The 14,391-nt window shown below is 32.5% G+C and overlaps 2 protein-coding genes across 2 annotated transcripts; one reads left to right on the top strand and one right to left on the bottom strand.

The window, feature by feature from the left end:
* Positions 1–978: 978 nt before the first annotated feature.
* Positions 979–2,920, top strand: LOAG_01012 (hypothetical protein; the record flags this gene model as incomplete). Its single annotated transcript, XM_003136552.1, has 4 exons — positions 979–1,044; positions 1,755–1,805; positions 1,927–2,097; positions 2,714–2,920. The coding sequence occupies 4 exons, from the start codon at positions 979–981 to the stop codon at positions 2,918–2,920; spliced, it is 495 nt and encodes a 164-aa protein (XP_003136600.1).
* Positions 2,921–7,856: 4,936 nt separating this feature from the next.
* On the bottom strand, positions 7,857–10,643 carry LOAG_01011 (hypothetical protein; the record flags this gene model as incomplete). Its single annotated transcript, XM_003136551.1, has 6 exons — positions 7,857–8,017; positions 8,381–8,512; positions 9,432–9,560; positions 9,802–9,963; positions 10,234–10,391; positions 10,507–10,643. The coding sequence occupies 6 exons, from the start codon at positions 10,641–10,643 to the stop codon at positions 7,857–7,859; spliced, it is 879 nt and encodes a 292-aa protein (XP_003136599.1).
* Positions 10,644–14,391: the final 3,748 nt, after the last annotated feature.

Genomic DNA, 14,391 nt, shown 5'->3' with positions numbered 1-14,391 from the left:
ATCCCATATGAAATTCATCTTTACACGAAATAAATCTTAGTATTTGACGGGAGCTAAGATAGCAATCAAGCTGAAACGTATTCACCTCATCTTAAGGGATTCGGCTAATCCACTTCTTTGCAATAAAAAATTTGATAATTTGAAGACGAAGGAAGTTTCACGAGTTATTCATTGAAACCATTTATTTTATGTTCCATTAAAAATGAAATTTTCGATGTAACCTATGGATGTAACAAATTCATTTTCTTTAAATATGATACATCTGTGGAATGTTTATTTTGCTGTGATCATCTAAAATGAGATTTGTCACTTTCAAAGCAAGAATAATGAGTCAAAGAATAGTAAAAATCTCAGATAACAGATCACTAATAAGTATTAAATGTCAAAGGATAGAATGAAAATTTCCTCGAAATTAATAAAAATGTGTCATCAGCATCAGAATATTTAATTTCGCTCAGCGATCGATATATTCATGAACTTTTCGATGAAGGGATTAAATTATCTTGTTAAATTTTGATTTGATAGTGGAAAAAAAGCAACCATCGAAAGGTTTACTCCAAATGCTGAATTAGAGCATTGAATTGCTTTTTCAATTATGCAACAAAGTTGTGAAGTTTCAAAACACCTTTCCATTTTGATTTAAAAAAATCAAAGAACATGCTGAATTTCAGTGATTAAATTAAATTCAAATAGCATTTGAAATAGTGAGAAATGGGCCTTAAAAGTTTAAGACTGAAAATTTTCGAACAGTGTGGAAAACGATCTATCGTTATAAGAATTTTATGGAGATGTATTCTTCTCAAAGGTAATAATGATTGAGGACGATTGGAAAAAAGTAATTATACCTGAAATGAGATTGAACGAAGTGGAGAGCGGAAGATATACGTCAGTGAAAATTGTGCCAGATTATATTTTCATCAATCGACATTTTCTTTTTTTTTTTTGAACAAAAAGACGATGAAATTTAAGTGCATAAAAATGAATTCATCAGCTGATGATTATTTGACCGATAGCCATAACTGTAAAGATAATGACACAATGATAGTAAGGGATGTAAATAAAAACGCTAGTGACAGATAATTAATTAGAATTAGATTATGATTGGGCCGATCATAACAAATGGCAGCTAATGATTTTGTTGTTATTGCAAGCTAAATAAACAAAAGAACAAATAAAATGCTTAGGGAAGTACAAGGTTATCTACAAGATTTATATTAGAGCGGAGTTTTATTTAAGAGAATAAGAGAGGGAAGAAATTTAGAAGTGGATAGCTGATTACGTCCTTCGATATTTGATAACAACCCTCTGTCCCTCACTTCCGTGATCAAAAAAGTAGTCCGACTCCTAAAGAACTTTGTCCTCTATAGAAAAGATCTCTCCTTTTTGTGAAGGGAAGTTCGAGGAAGAAGTGTGCTCTGCCCCTCTCATCTCTATTATGATGCTTTTTAACTTTTATAATTCATTTTAAATTGATTATAAATACTGCTGTTTATTTTATAAGGGTCATCACGCGTCCTCTTTCTTCATCCCAATCTCATTAACAATCGAGCAATGACACCTGTCAATCCAGTACTTTAACCTTATTTTTACATGAATAATTCCCCTCAGTCTAACTTCATTATCAATTTTTCCATCCTACGATACGATATTCTTCCTTCACAACTTATTTCATTTCCCTATCATCATTTGCAGTTTTTTTTTTGTTATTAATATTAAAGTAAATTCCAAACTGAAAAACATCTTAGCTTTTATAGGGTGAAACTGTTGCTTGGACACCATCCTTGATGATATCGGAATGTTTCGAGGTGAATTCCTGATCTGCTCTTGGAATTTCTTAAGATTTGAAGGAAGGCAAAATTTATCGATCGATTTCGCTCAGGACAAATAAGAAACGGAGATGGTAGATTAAAATTACACATTTTATAGGTGTATAGAATTAGGATCAATAACTTCAGAGATATCTATGTAAAGTGCTTTAGAAAGTATTCACGTAAACAAGCGTATAAATCAAACCAATCAGCTAAATGCCTTTTAGCTATCGGTGCAATTCTGTCACAACTTCAGCATATCGCGAAGTACTATCGCTGTTCTTTCAAGGTATGCAAGACAATTTTTGTTAATTTGAAAAGCCATAAGGATAACAAAGGTGAACAGTAAGGTATGCTTAAGATACAATCTAATTCTGTCTTCCCTCTTCTTGAGATAAACGAAATTGTTTGCAACAAATATGGTATTTACATTGCAAATTTGTCAGTATGAAAAATGAAAGGAGAAAGAGGAGGAAAGGGAACAGAAGGAATAGGTAGATATGGATCGGATTGCTAGGAGGAGAGTTATGATCAAATAGTAGAAAGAGACAAAAAATATCGGTGTTTTGTGGACGGCGGCTTGGGAAAGCGATCATTTCTGCGCGTACACACTAACGAAATATTTAACTGATCCGAACTATCTTTTTTGGAATTTGGTGGGTACTGCTGGTTGTATTTGTATATACTATCATCTCTTATTTCTTCTGATTAAAAATTCAATTTCGATGAAAGTTACATTTGCTAGTACTTGGTATTTCAACAAGATTAGCTCAAATTTTAAATAATACGCCCTGAAGTTCTCAGCAAAATCTGTATAGCATTGATCTATTTGGGAAAAAAAAATCAAATCATGTTATCAGCGGAGTATAACAGAATTCCATGAATTGAGTGGCTGATTAGTTCAGTGCTGCAAAAATCGTCGTATGATTTCAAATATGCTTTGCCACAAATTTCCAAATTCAAAAATTCGAACTGCATATTTTCTATTTTCTATTCATTCAAATGACGACGAATCTTATAAAGGTAAGCAACAGTCGGGTGAAGAGGAACAAGAAGGCATCAATCATGCATTGTTCAAAAGTAATTTTGAGCAAAGATTACGGCAGTGTTGACCTTTTCTGAATCGAAAGACATTAATTTTGGAAATTTCACCTCTGTTTTCATTTGTGAAGAGAATAATTTTGAAATTGTTGAAAAAGCAAATGAATTAGCAATCAAGGAGGAGAAATGAGTTGAAGAGGAACTTGCTTAATCGATGAAACCTTAAACTTCAAACTGTGGATAATAAATTTTGGCTGTTAAAATGACAACATTAAATCAGTGCATTCTATTTTGTAGTAAGCCGCCTGAAGTGAGTGCAGATTTGATTCATTGATGAATTGCTGAATTATTCACTAAACGACTTTAATGTTTCGAAAAATCCAGAGAAGTGAAATCAAGTAAATGTGTTGCATTTCATCACTTTTATAAAAGCTTAAGGTTTCAAGACATTTCAGTAGCTAATAATTCGAATCTCAAAAATTAGGAGAAAAGTTTATCACAGGAACAGAGCTCAACATAAAGCAACCATTTGACCAGATGGTAGGTAGGTCAGGTTTAAGTTAGTTTAACTTTAAGGTATTTCTTTTCTTATTCCGGCCCAAACACCAATGCAAACAAATTATGTTCTTAAACAGTTATTTTATAATACTTTCTTCAAAACTTGCTTGAGCCTTAAATTTCAAGAAATAAATGAGTTGTAATTGAGAATTTGAAAAAATTTAACTGAAGAATTTCTCACTTTAAATTATTTGTAACATTTCAGTTAATCTTGTTTCAAAAAATCTTCCCTTACTTTTCTTATTCATACTGTATTACTTTCAATAAGTTCAAATTTTTTTCAATATTATGAGAAATTTGTTAAAGTTAGTTTTGTTATCTGTTGAAAATATCGATGAAAATATTATAATAAAAAGCACAGCTGTGTGTTTCAGATATTAATTTTCATTCTCGCCAAATTTGCATAACAATGATTTTACAGTGAGTGGTTTTTAAAATATGAAATGAATGCTTTGTTGTTTTTGAATAATTATGAAAAAAAACCATTTATTTTCCACGGAAAATGCTGAAAATATACTACATTTGTATACAAAACCATTCTTGGATGGAAATCGTTGCATATGGTATTTTGTCCATTATAAGGGCTTTGATAGCGAATAGAATGGAAAACATTTGAAATTTACTCAGAAAATTTAATTCACTTCTTCCTCCAGCTGGGCAAAGAGAAATAACCGAAGCTGCTTGCAAGCTTCAAAGTTTTTCACTTAAATAAAATATGACAATTTGATCAAAAAAAATCACATAAGTGACAATCTACCGGAAGTAACGGAAGAAAAATAAAACTTGGATAACAAAAAGAAAAAAATCAGTCAACAAACAAAAGTAAACCCTTTCTAAAAGTTAAATACGATTTACTAGTTTATGCGAATTTAATTCTTTTATACGACTTTCTCTGGTATATCCAGAAAAATTCGCCGGTCGGAACTGATGGCGATCATTCATAAGCAAAAAGCAATTGATGATGATGGAGTGTTTGAAATATAAATGAATTATTTAATGTATTCGAGACATCGTACGACTTCGATATTTCGATTCGTCTGTTGGAAGAGTTTTTTCGCGCACAAACGTTTACTGTATATTTGCTTTAAAATAATAAATTTAAGAGATTGCTTCCGGTATGAGTGACCCATTAAAAAAATTTCAATTGTTATTCCTGGACATGCTTTTCGGTTTTTATTAATAGCGATCAATTAAGACGGATAGCGTGGATGCATAATACAAAAAAAATGCTAGGATAGTGATAACTTCATCAATATGCCATATAGTCAGTCTATGTGGCATGTGCAATCGAACAACCCTCCCAGGTAACAAACAATATACACATTTTCCGCTCGGAAGCATTCAGAAAACAGCTAACGATATTGGCTCTGAATGACTTTGGGGTACGACTATGCATGCAAGCATGCATCCATGCATGCGTCTATATACATATTGTTCATTGCTACAAGTATGCACTAGGCACATCCGTCTTATCTTATGCTGCATCTAATTAGTCAGACAAAAAAGACACATTTCCTTTGCGTACAGCATGGGGTGACAGGTAAGAAAAATGTGAGAAGGAAATGATTTTGCATCATTCTTTCTAAGTTTTTTAATGTAATTCACAACATTTTATTTATAATATGGGTTAAAATAATTTACTCTCAATTTCTGTTGAGTTAAAAACCTGGCCTGTATGAAGTATTAAAATGTCAACTTCCTCTTGTTTATTCAAGTAAATGATGTTTTATGGAAGCATTTCATCGTAAGAGTGAAAAATTGAACTGCATCAATTGTTTTTGCTTCAAACTCTTCGGAATTTTTTTAGATTGTTTAAGAATATGTTGAGGAAGTTGACTGGTAAAACAAATTTGGAAATGGATTGGGTATCGAAACATATTTTGAGTTGTAGGAGAGGGGAAGATGTCATATTAGCAAAATGTATGACGAATGTTTCGGCGAGAAGCATTTGGGTACATTTATGCTTTCAATCTTTCTAAAAAATAGCATGTTGTGGCGTTTCATTTATTCAAAAAACGAGCCTATAAGACAAATTGCAAAGCTTTTCTGAAAAATATTTCATACCAGAAAACTTCCCATGCATTTTTTACCTTCCAAAAAAAGCAGGCGTAAAAAGCGCAAAAGCTAATAAGGCATTCTACAGTGAATCACGGCACCATCTGTAACTTCTTTTATATGCAAATGAAGAAAAAATCAAAATGGATCTTATTGCAATCACGAAATTCTTCCGGAACTTCGCTTCATAAAAAAAAGAAAGAGGGATAGGAAAACTTTTGCCGCTATCAACAAAAAACAATAAGGGAGTACCTCAGGAGAGAATAATGTTGACAAGATTTTCCCCAGTAAATTTAACAAAATGGTTGAAAATTGTCTTGTTTCATGAATAAGGATGTTCATAGTAACGCTGTGCGATAACTGAATGTTACTTGGAAGAACGTAATAACTTCCAAATGTCTAAGTTGGCAGTTGATCACAGTATTACTTAGCGTAGATATCCCTTTATCGAAGGGACAAAATCAAACATTTTCCGGTTTTTTCCACTGTTCGGATCAATGCAGCCACTTCTCTGTTTCAAGTTTTCGTGTACCCTTAATTTACTGTTTCCAGTCTACCATAATTTTTAACTGTTAATAAGATTTTTTTTTATTTGAATTCCAGGTTAGACAGGAAAGACCGCAAGAAGGAATGGAGTGAATTGGTTTTTCTGTTGATCGAAGTGTTGATTCTGAAGATATATGAATAATGAATCGTTTTCTTATAGAAAAGAAAATGAAACGCAGTCATTCTGCAAGTTTATTCAATTTGAACAAAGCACAATTGTGATACTGAACTTGATGGATACGTGTATCACGTGAAAAGAGTGAAAGTAACAGCGATAACCAAAAGAATTTCGAATCTTTTAGTGTCACCTTCATAGCAAAATAAAAAGAAAAGGAGGGGTGATTCTTAATAAAGATGTGAACCTCAGAAAGTCACCAAAGTCGGCAAAGATACTATTCATAAAAGAGAAGCGAACTCACGCGGTACCCACTACTCCATTTCTCTCTTTTTCACTTGCTTTTACGGTACCTTCGCCCATCTAATACACATTTTGCCGATAATGGTATGGCCGAACTTTTTTTTTCGACCGCCTTTTTCTATTTTTAAGAAATAAGTGAGAACAATTGACAATCTTTTACATCTCCTTTTTATTCAAGCAAGCGGTTAAAGTTCGTCACATCAATTCCTGATCACCTGCTTTTCAGTCATAAACCGGAAAAACTCATTACATTAAACATCCAACCTTGTTGTCACCAAATGATTCGCCCCAGTGAAGTTGACTGAGGCTTTTGCTATGAAATTCTCCTTTTCAGTTCCATGTCAACATTATTGCATTTATACCGCAAGTTGAGTTTTTAAAGCTCCAATGGACGAATATGTGAGGTGGAATAAAGATACAATCTTAAATTCATATTTGACATCTCGAAAAATCCAATTGACTACCTGACGGAAACATTTCCACATGCGGCAACTTTTTTTTTTTTAATTGAACGTTTCGCGGAAATAATTTATAAAAGAAAGAAATTATTGCGGAAGGTAGACAATGGCAAACCGGAAATTAAATTTCTTATTTCTTGAAAACACAATCAATAAAACTTGCCCTCGAAAATGAAAAAAAAGGAAATTTGCATATTAAAATGAAGTTATTCTCAGTGCAAATAATCATTTCTTTAATAGAAAGATATTTATGATAATTATTAAAATATTGCAGTTAATAGACGATTAAAAATTACAAATTCATTTCTTTTCGGAAAAATCACTGCTACAAAGAAATGATCTTATGTTCTATGTTATTTTAAACAAAAATAAAAAAAATCAATAGGATGTGTTTTACTTAATCTAAAAATTGATATAATGAATTTATATGAGGGATGTAACAAAAAGTCCTAGAAATAATTAAGCAAAAATTGATTACAAACATACATTACCTGTCATCACAAAAGTATTCGAGATAAAGAAATATGGCAGTTAATAGCAAGAAGGTCGCGAAGTATAATGTCATGAAATTAACAAAACAAATAGATGAAATTTAAATATGGATATAAGTGTTATCATCATCCATCCACGAATTTCTTGAAAAAATTTAGGAAAATCAAATTACTCGTTGAAATGTTGTTGAAAAGTAATTGTATGATAGGTTGTAACATCAGAAAAATACCCTAAACCTTCTGTTAATTCATCCTGGCCAGAAAAATATTTAGCTGAAAACATCAACCCCAATTGTTCATTAATGTAAGATTATATTTTCGCATTAAAAATAGATCATTTTTTACTCAGGAACAACGATCTTAGTATTTTTTCAAAATATCGATGTCTCGGGATTTTTAGCAAAAAATTTTGTCGTTATTTATCATTATTACATTATTTTGCAAAACTGAAACATTTATCCAAATGTATCCATCAGAAATCCTACGACTTATCACTGGAAGAGGGCAAATTTTGGAGCACCGATTCTTGTTGAATGGTTGTAGAATGTCGCAATGCGCATGAAATGCCGTGCATTACTGTATTGGGCAATACTGGGATTTCATCAAAATGAACTTTTGGAGGAATATTCACTTGAAATTCACCTACAATTACAAAAGTTTCGTAGTGTGAAGGAAAGCACAATTAATTGCTTGAAAGCAAATAATAATTTTTAGCAGAAAAATTTGCATCAGCAAAAAAGATCGCACTTTTTCACAGATCTGAAATATTTATCCACATTTATGCATCAGAAATCCTTCGCAATATGTTTATTAAATTACTTTTTCAACTAAATATATACTAAAATACGGTGACAAATGGTGACAATGATATCAACTTACAACATTGGCTTATTTCACACTTTTATAAGCTCATTATTCCATGCCATAACTTTGTACCACGTAATTGTTTTTGAGTATAGCCAGTTTAGATCAATAAATGGTGAGAAAAGGAAGAAATGAATTTACCTGGGGCATTTGAATTGCCGGAAGGACGGTACATTGCGACGGTAGCAACGCAATTAGTGGTGGTATTCCACTGTCGGGCGATGCCCATTTCAGACGTTTCCTTCCAAACAATTTGCGTGAAATGTTGCGTTTCTGAAAAAGCTTCAAAGAGACTGCGAAAATGCAAAAAAGGTAGAAAAATTTGTAGTATGAATTGAAAATTTGACACGAATAGATTTGCCATAAATTGATTGAATAACTGAATGATTCGTTCAATTAGTCATTTACTTACAAAATTTCTGGTCTACACCAAAAAACTGGAAATCCGAAATGTTATAGGTATGGTTTTAAATCAGGAAAGTAGCAGATTTTGGATTCTCGGCTTTTTAGAAAGCTTATTCAAGTTAACTCCACTTTCTTTGCTCTCCAATTATAAAATTTGTAAGTGATATCCTTTTTATTACTCTTTAAAACAGTTCACCAAAGTTTTATCACCAACTTTCAAAGGTAAATATCCCTGTTTGAAAGCATTCCGGCTAATGGTAAATCCACAGTTAGTCGCTTTCCGGTAAAATTGTCCAGTCTTTTTAGTCCAACTGCTTATTTTGAGAATGCGTAGCACTTGGCTCTTCCGGTAACCTACAAATTTGAAGCACCGCTGGTAAATGATTTCACCGGAGTGTGCCAGCAACAACGATTTGCTTCATTGTAGAAACGCTGTGCAAAAATCCTTGACAAATCGTTCGGAGATAAAGGAATTGAATATTATACTGTGTAGAAGCTTTAACCAACTTCGGTGGGATCTTTGGTGACGTCGCAAACATTGCCGCACTGTATGCGGCAGTAAACATAGAACTTTTATGATGAATGATTACCGCAATCACCGTTAACCACTTGTTGTACATTCCAGCCGTATAGTGATAAAATGATTATCTTAAATTAAGCTTCCAAAAATCGCAAATTCTGCAGAAGTATGAAAAGCCGGTACAAAATTTTTTTGAAAGTTTTGAGAAATCCTCTTGCAATTTTATTGTCTTCAAATTTAAAGAACTTCGAACATCAATGAACTCACTGGGATTCCATCGAGGTCTCTCGAAATCGAAATCCTTTGCTTCGCGGGCCCAAATTTCAGTAATTTCGGCACCAGAAGGTAGATGAGTTTGTTCTTCTACTATTGTTAACCGTATGTTTTCGCCTATCCCTGATAACTACTTAGTTAATATTTGCTCCAAAATTATGAAATTGCTTGATTAATGTGTAATACCAAAACTCTCTCGAAAGGATTTCATTTACGAAAAAATTTAATTTAAATTACGTGAACTTCATTTTCTCCGCATTTCTTTGAGAAAAAAAGACATATTGTAATAAAATTCCCGAAATTATGATTCTGTTATTTCCAGTTTCTAGAAATGTCTTATAAATGACTATTACCAGTACTTTACCTTGCAATTCCGGAAATAATATCCGTCCTCGTTCAGCTAGTTTAACTGCCCAGGAATGAGCCAGATCACATAATTCCTGAGACCATATCAATGGTTGGCATCCATACTGTGCCCTCACAGCATTGTGTGCATCCAAGCATTCGCGTTGAAAATTCACTTCACCTATGCGAGTGGGATATTAGTTAGTTATCTAGTTGCTTTTTTTAAACTATCAACAATATAGTTAATACTTCTTCCCAAGTATCCTATCACTTACTTTATGATTTTTTGTAGCATAGTAACTGATATATTAGTGAAACCTTGTTCTAGCTAACCCTGACTTTATTACAAGGAGCTCACTCTTCACAAATAAGTTTTCAAGAGAATTAAATGGACTTTTACTACTTTGTAGTAAGTATCGTTAAAATGCAAATTTTCAATGCCAAAACTTACCAACGGCAACAAATTTGGGCATCTTTTTGACATATTTGACATCGGCAATGGTCTGCATCATGTGTTTATCCAACTCTTCGTCAAAATGGCGTTCTTCTCCTACTGATGATGATGTGGCGTCATAACAACTGTAGCATTCATCGGTAGTTATCGATTGCCTGAAATTTTGAATTTTTGTAAAATGTCCCACTTCCAGTAGATTGTAATCATGGAGAGCAAATGAATTTTAAAATACGTGATAAAAGATCTTAAACTGAAAAAAAAGGATTTTACTTGAAGCCAGTGGTTGTACGACAGAAAGTACCACTTGTTGCAAGAGTAGTTGTCCCATTGATGCAGTTTTCATCTATTCTTTCATGTTGATCAGATTTCGATTTTTTTAATTTCTTTCGACCGAAAATCTTTTTCATCACTACTGAAATGCGGGATATTTTGAATATCTAAATAACTACATAAAAAAGGTCTATTAGACGCATTATCAAATTATTTAAGATTTGTAAAATTTACAACAGATATGCTCTACAGGATCATACCGGAACCAGCGGACAAATGCAAATGAACACTAACAGATATTTCAAAAAAGACGAAAAATGCGGATATCGCGGAGCTTCCGATAGCAAGAAAATAAATACAAATATTTATATACAAACAATTGTCTTATGAATGTTAACTTGCATAGATGATTAACTGTATTACTCTGTTGATTTCAATGACTTCTCTTGCTATTCCCATCCTAATCCGAAATTTTAATTAAGAGAGATACAAGCGCAAAAGCAATTAAACTGCCAAAAATATTAACGCTCCAAACACTTCAGCCCTTTCCCTGTATAACATATAATGGATATAGTTATATGTTCATCAGATGGCTATTTTAATCATAAAATTACGGAGGCCTAAAAGTAGAAGTAAGAAACTATCCCTTTTGAACTTGTAGACGTGAATGATTTGTACATGACGCACCTTAGAATCAAATCATAAACATAGATTTGATGACCAATGTTGATAATACATTATAAAATAAGAAGTAATCCGAAAATTAGCATTTCGTATAACAATTAAACTTTTACGGTTGCCGTTAAGTTTGTTAAAGCTTGAGAAGGACAAGAAATGGGTCAACTTATTGAATGAGAAATATTCCAAAGCTTTTATTGAAAAGGCTGAAATTTGGTCTATAAATGTATAATTGTTCTAATATTTTGAAAATTCCTGAAGAAAAGAATGTAACAATGCTTCAGCTTAATATAACAATCTTTTTCAACTTGTATTAGCATCAAAAGGTTAAGAGATATTTTGTCTCTAAAAGGTCAGCAGATAATTTCTTTGTGTGGCGATTTTTTTTTTTTCTTTTAAAGTATATCCATCGCCGAATAGCGTGGAAGTATGAAAAGTATTTGAACAGTTTTTGGATAAATCATACTAAAAAAAATGGAAGAAAGTGTCTTTCCAACATCACTAACTTAACTTTATTTTAATATTTTATAACTCAAAACAAGCTTTTACTTCTTACTATTATCAGTAATTCAATCAACGAGTGAAGATTATGCGTCTGCATTAAGCAGATTGATGCTGCCAACTGCTTTTTATTGATAATTAAAAATCGTTTTGACATTTTCATTTGTAATAACACTAGCAGACTAATTTAACCTTCACCGTACTTCACTTGTTCAATTTATGACAGTAAAAATAAAGTGTGCGTAATATACTTTTCCAGAAGTGCCCGAAAAAAAGTGGATATATGTGGATGATGTAATTTCAAAGAAGAGACAGCTATTCTCGTGTCACCGCTCCCGTAGTCCTCATTTCATTTGCTATGATTGATGCATAAAACGAGAAAATAAAATCAGTGATTTCATGATATACTCTAAAGTAAGATTGAGAAGTGACATGTACAAATAGTAGGAACAAATCCAAAGGATTATTTTGATTTCGGAAAGGTGTTTACGGGAATAAGTGGTTCTAGATAAAAAATGAAAAGTTTCCGTACCTCGATCAACTATGCCTCACATTTGGACACAGATAAAGTTCCATATTTGAGGAATTTATGAAAAAACCCCATCTGTCAAACCCGAACACTTCATCCAGTTGGTCATTACCCTCGGATCAGCTAATGCAGAGTCAGAATAAATCGGGTAAGGCCTTTTTTAGAAAACAACAAATTCATGGAAATAATACGTGGTAAATAGTTTAAATCCAAAAAGTCCTTCGAAAAATTAAAATTCAAACAGTTTCATTTCGCGAATACATTATGGTTCCATAATTATGCATTGCTGAAGGAAATATAAAGAGTAAGTTGAAAATCAAAACTTTGTTTTTAAAATAAAATTTGAAAAAGTAATTTCGGTGATGAAAGAAACTGAAAAGGCATTCAGAAAATATTGCTACATTTGATGCATCACTAAACAAAAGGATGCATAGTTGTGAATAGCTTAAGAAATAAGAAACAGACTATAAGAAGGAGGAAATTTATGGGTCTCATTCGATAACAGCTGGGCCAGAAATGTGTAAAATAGAAAGAGCGGCTGAATGGAGTAAAGAAAAAAATAGAATAAATTGCCTCAACGGCTCTCTGGCCTTAATCTGACAGCAATTTTTCATCGTTTTCCTTTGAACAGTAAAGATCAAAGTGTGGAGTTGCCTTCCAAATTGTTCCTTCTCAAAAAAATAGTTTTTGTCATTTTTTTTGTTTTTTTTTTAATTGAATAAAATTGTGAAAAGTTTCTATGAAAAACAAACTTACTGATTTCATTCACAAAATTTTGATTTCACCTGCTCACATATTTCGTCTAAAAACTATCGGCAACACTTACTTTATCAATACATTTTGTTTTGGGCCTAAATAAGAATGTTCGACTCAACAACCTAAATAACTTTCATTACAGAATAATTCAAAAGCCCATTTCTGATGCAGTCTTATTCGAAATAATGCTAATTATCAATGATTTAAATGACAACAAAAGAAAAAACAAGAAATACTGAATGAGTAATGAGAGAAATATTTTATTATAGTTTATTTAACGAGATTAAGAAGGGAAGATTGGCCATGATAAACAGTGTCGCAGTGTCGTACGTCTTGTGTCTATTTTTGAAAAGGAGTATAAAGTTTGTGCTGATGTAGACAGAAATGAGTGTAATATAGACTTGGGCCATATTGGCTTATAGGCTTCATGTGCACCACTATGCCAAAATTATTGGTGCATTAAAATAGCGTCTGGCCATATGAATAGAGTTCTTTATTTAGCTTTAACCAAAAACTTCTAATCCCTTCTTCACACCGAATTTTGTTGGTTTGTTGGAATAGTCGCAAACTGATTATATGATTTGGATGAAAGATTGTAAACAATAATAATAGTTGGATAATAGAAAATGAAGCACGATGGATACATGGCACATTATCTGGAAATCCGACATCATCCGATCCATGATACCAAAAAAATGAAAAGTTAACACAGGTAATGTTTCGCCTTTATTGTACTTGCAGCGTACGGTAATGAAAAGAAAAGGTTCTGATACACTGAAATATAAAATATGTTCTATTTTGGTTAGATAGATAGACTGATTGGCATTATGAAAGTATCGATGATTCTCGTGAAACTTGTTAGTATGGAAATATTCTCATCTATCTCTGTACTACTCAAATATTATACAATTCGAAATGGTTGAAGTATTTTGTAGGTTCAGAAGTGTAGAAAAGAATTATTTAAATTATATTTCTATCTAACAGCGTCTCGTGATGTATATCTATCAGCCAAATCTCCTGCAGATCGATTTCGTTCAACAGATTTCGTTTCATTCTTGCTTCATGTAAGTATATAAATGTATGTGTTTGTCTGTGTGTGTGTGTGTGTGTATGTATTTGTGTGTGTATGTGTATGTGTGTATGTATGTGTGTGTGTATATACGCAGGAAGACTAATGTCATGTTAGGCGGGCTATGCAAAACAAAACTTTTGCATACAATTCAAGAATATTGTTTCAGAAAAAAAGAGAAGGACAGTGTCTGTGAGATGAAAAAAGTCTTGAAGTAATCTTGACGACCACAGCTACTTAAGTGTGCTAGGACAGAGCAGCAATGAAGATAGCATTGTTAACACTCTCAATAACAACTGCTACTATTAGTTCCGAGAGAGAGAGGGAGAGAGAGAGAGAGAGGAGGAAGAGT

This window comes from Loa loa, assembly GCF_000183805.2.
Source record: "Loa loa unplaced genomic scaffold supercont3.40, whole genome shotgun sequence".
In the NCBI taxonomy this organism is placed as follows: domain Eukaryota; kingdom Metazoa; phylum Nematoda; class Chromadorea; order Rhabditida; family Onchocercidae; genus Loa; species Loa loa.
Note: the sequence above shows the minus strand (reverse complement) of the source record. Positions and strands in the feature narration are given on the sequence as shown.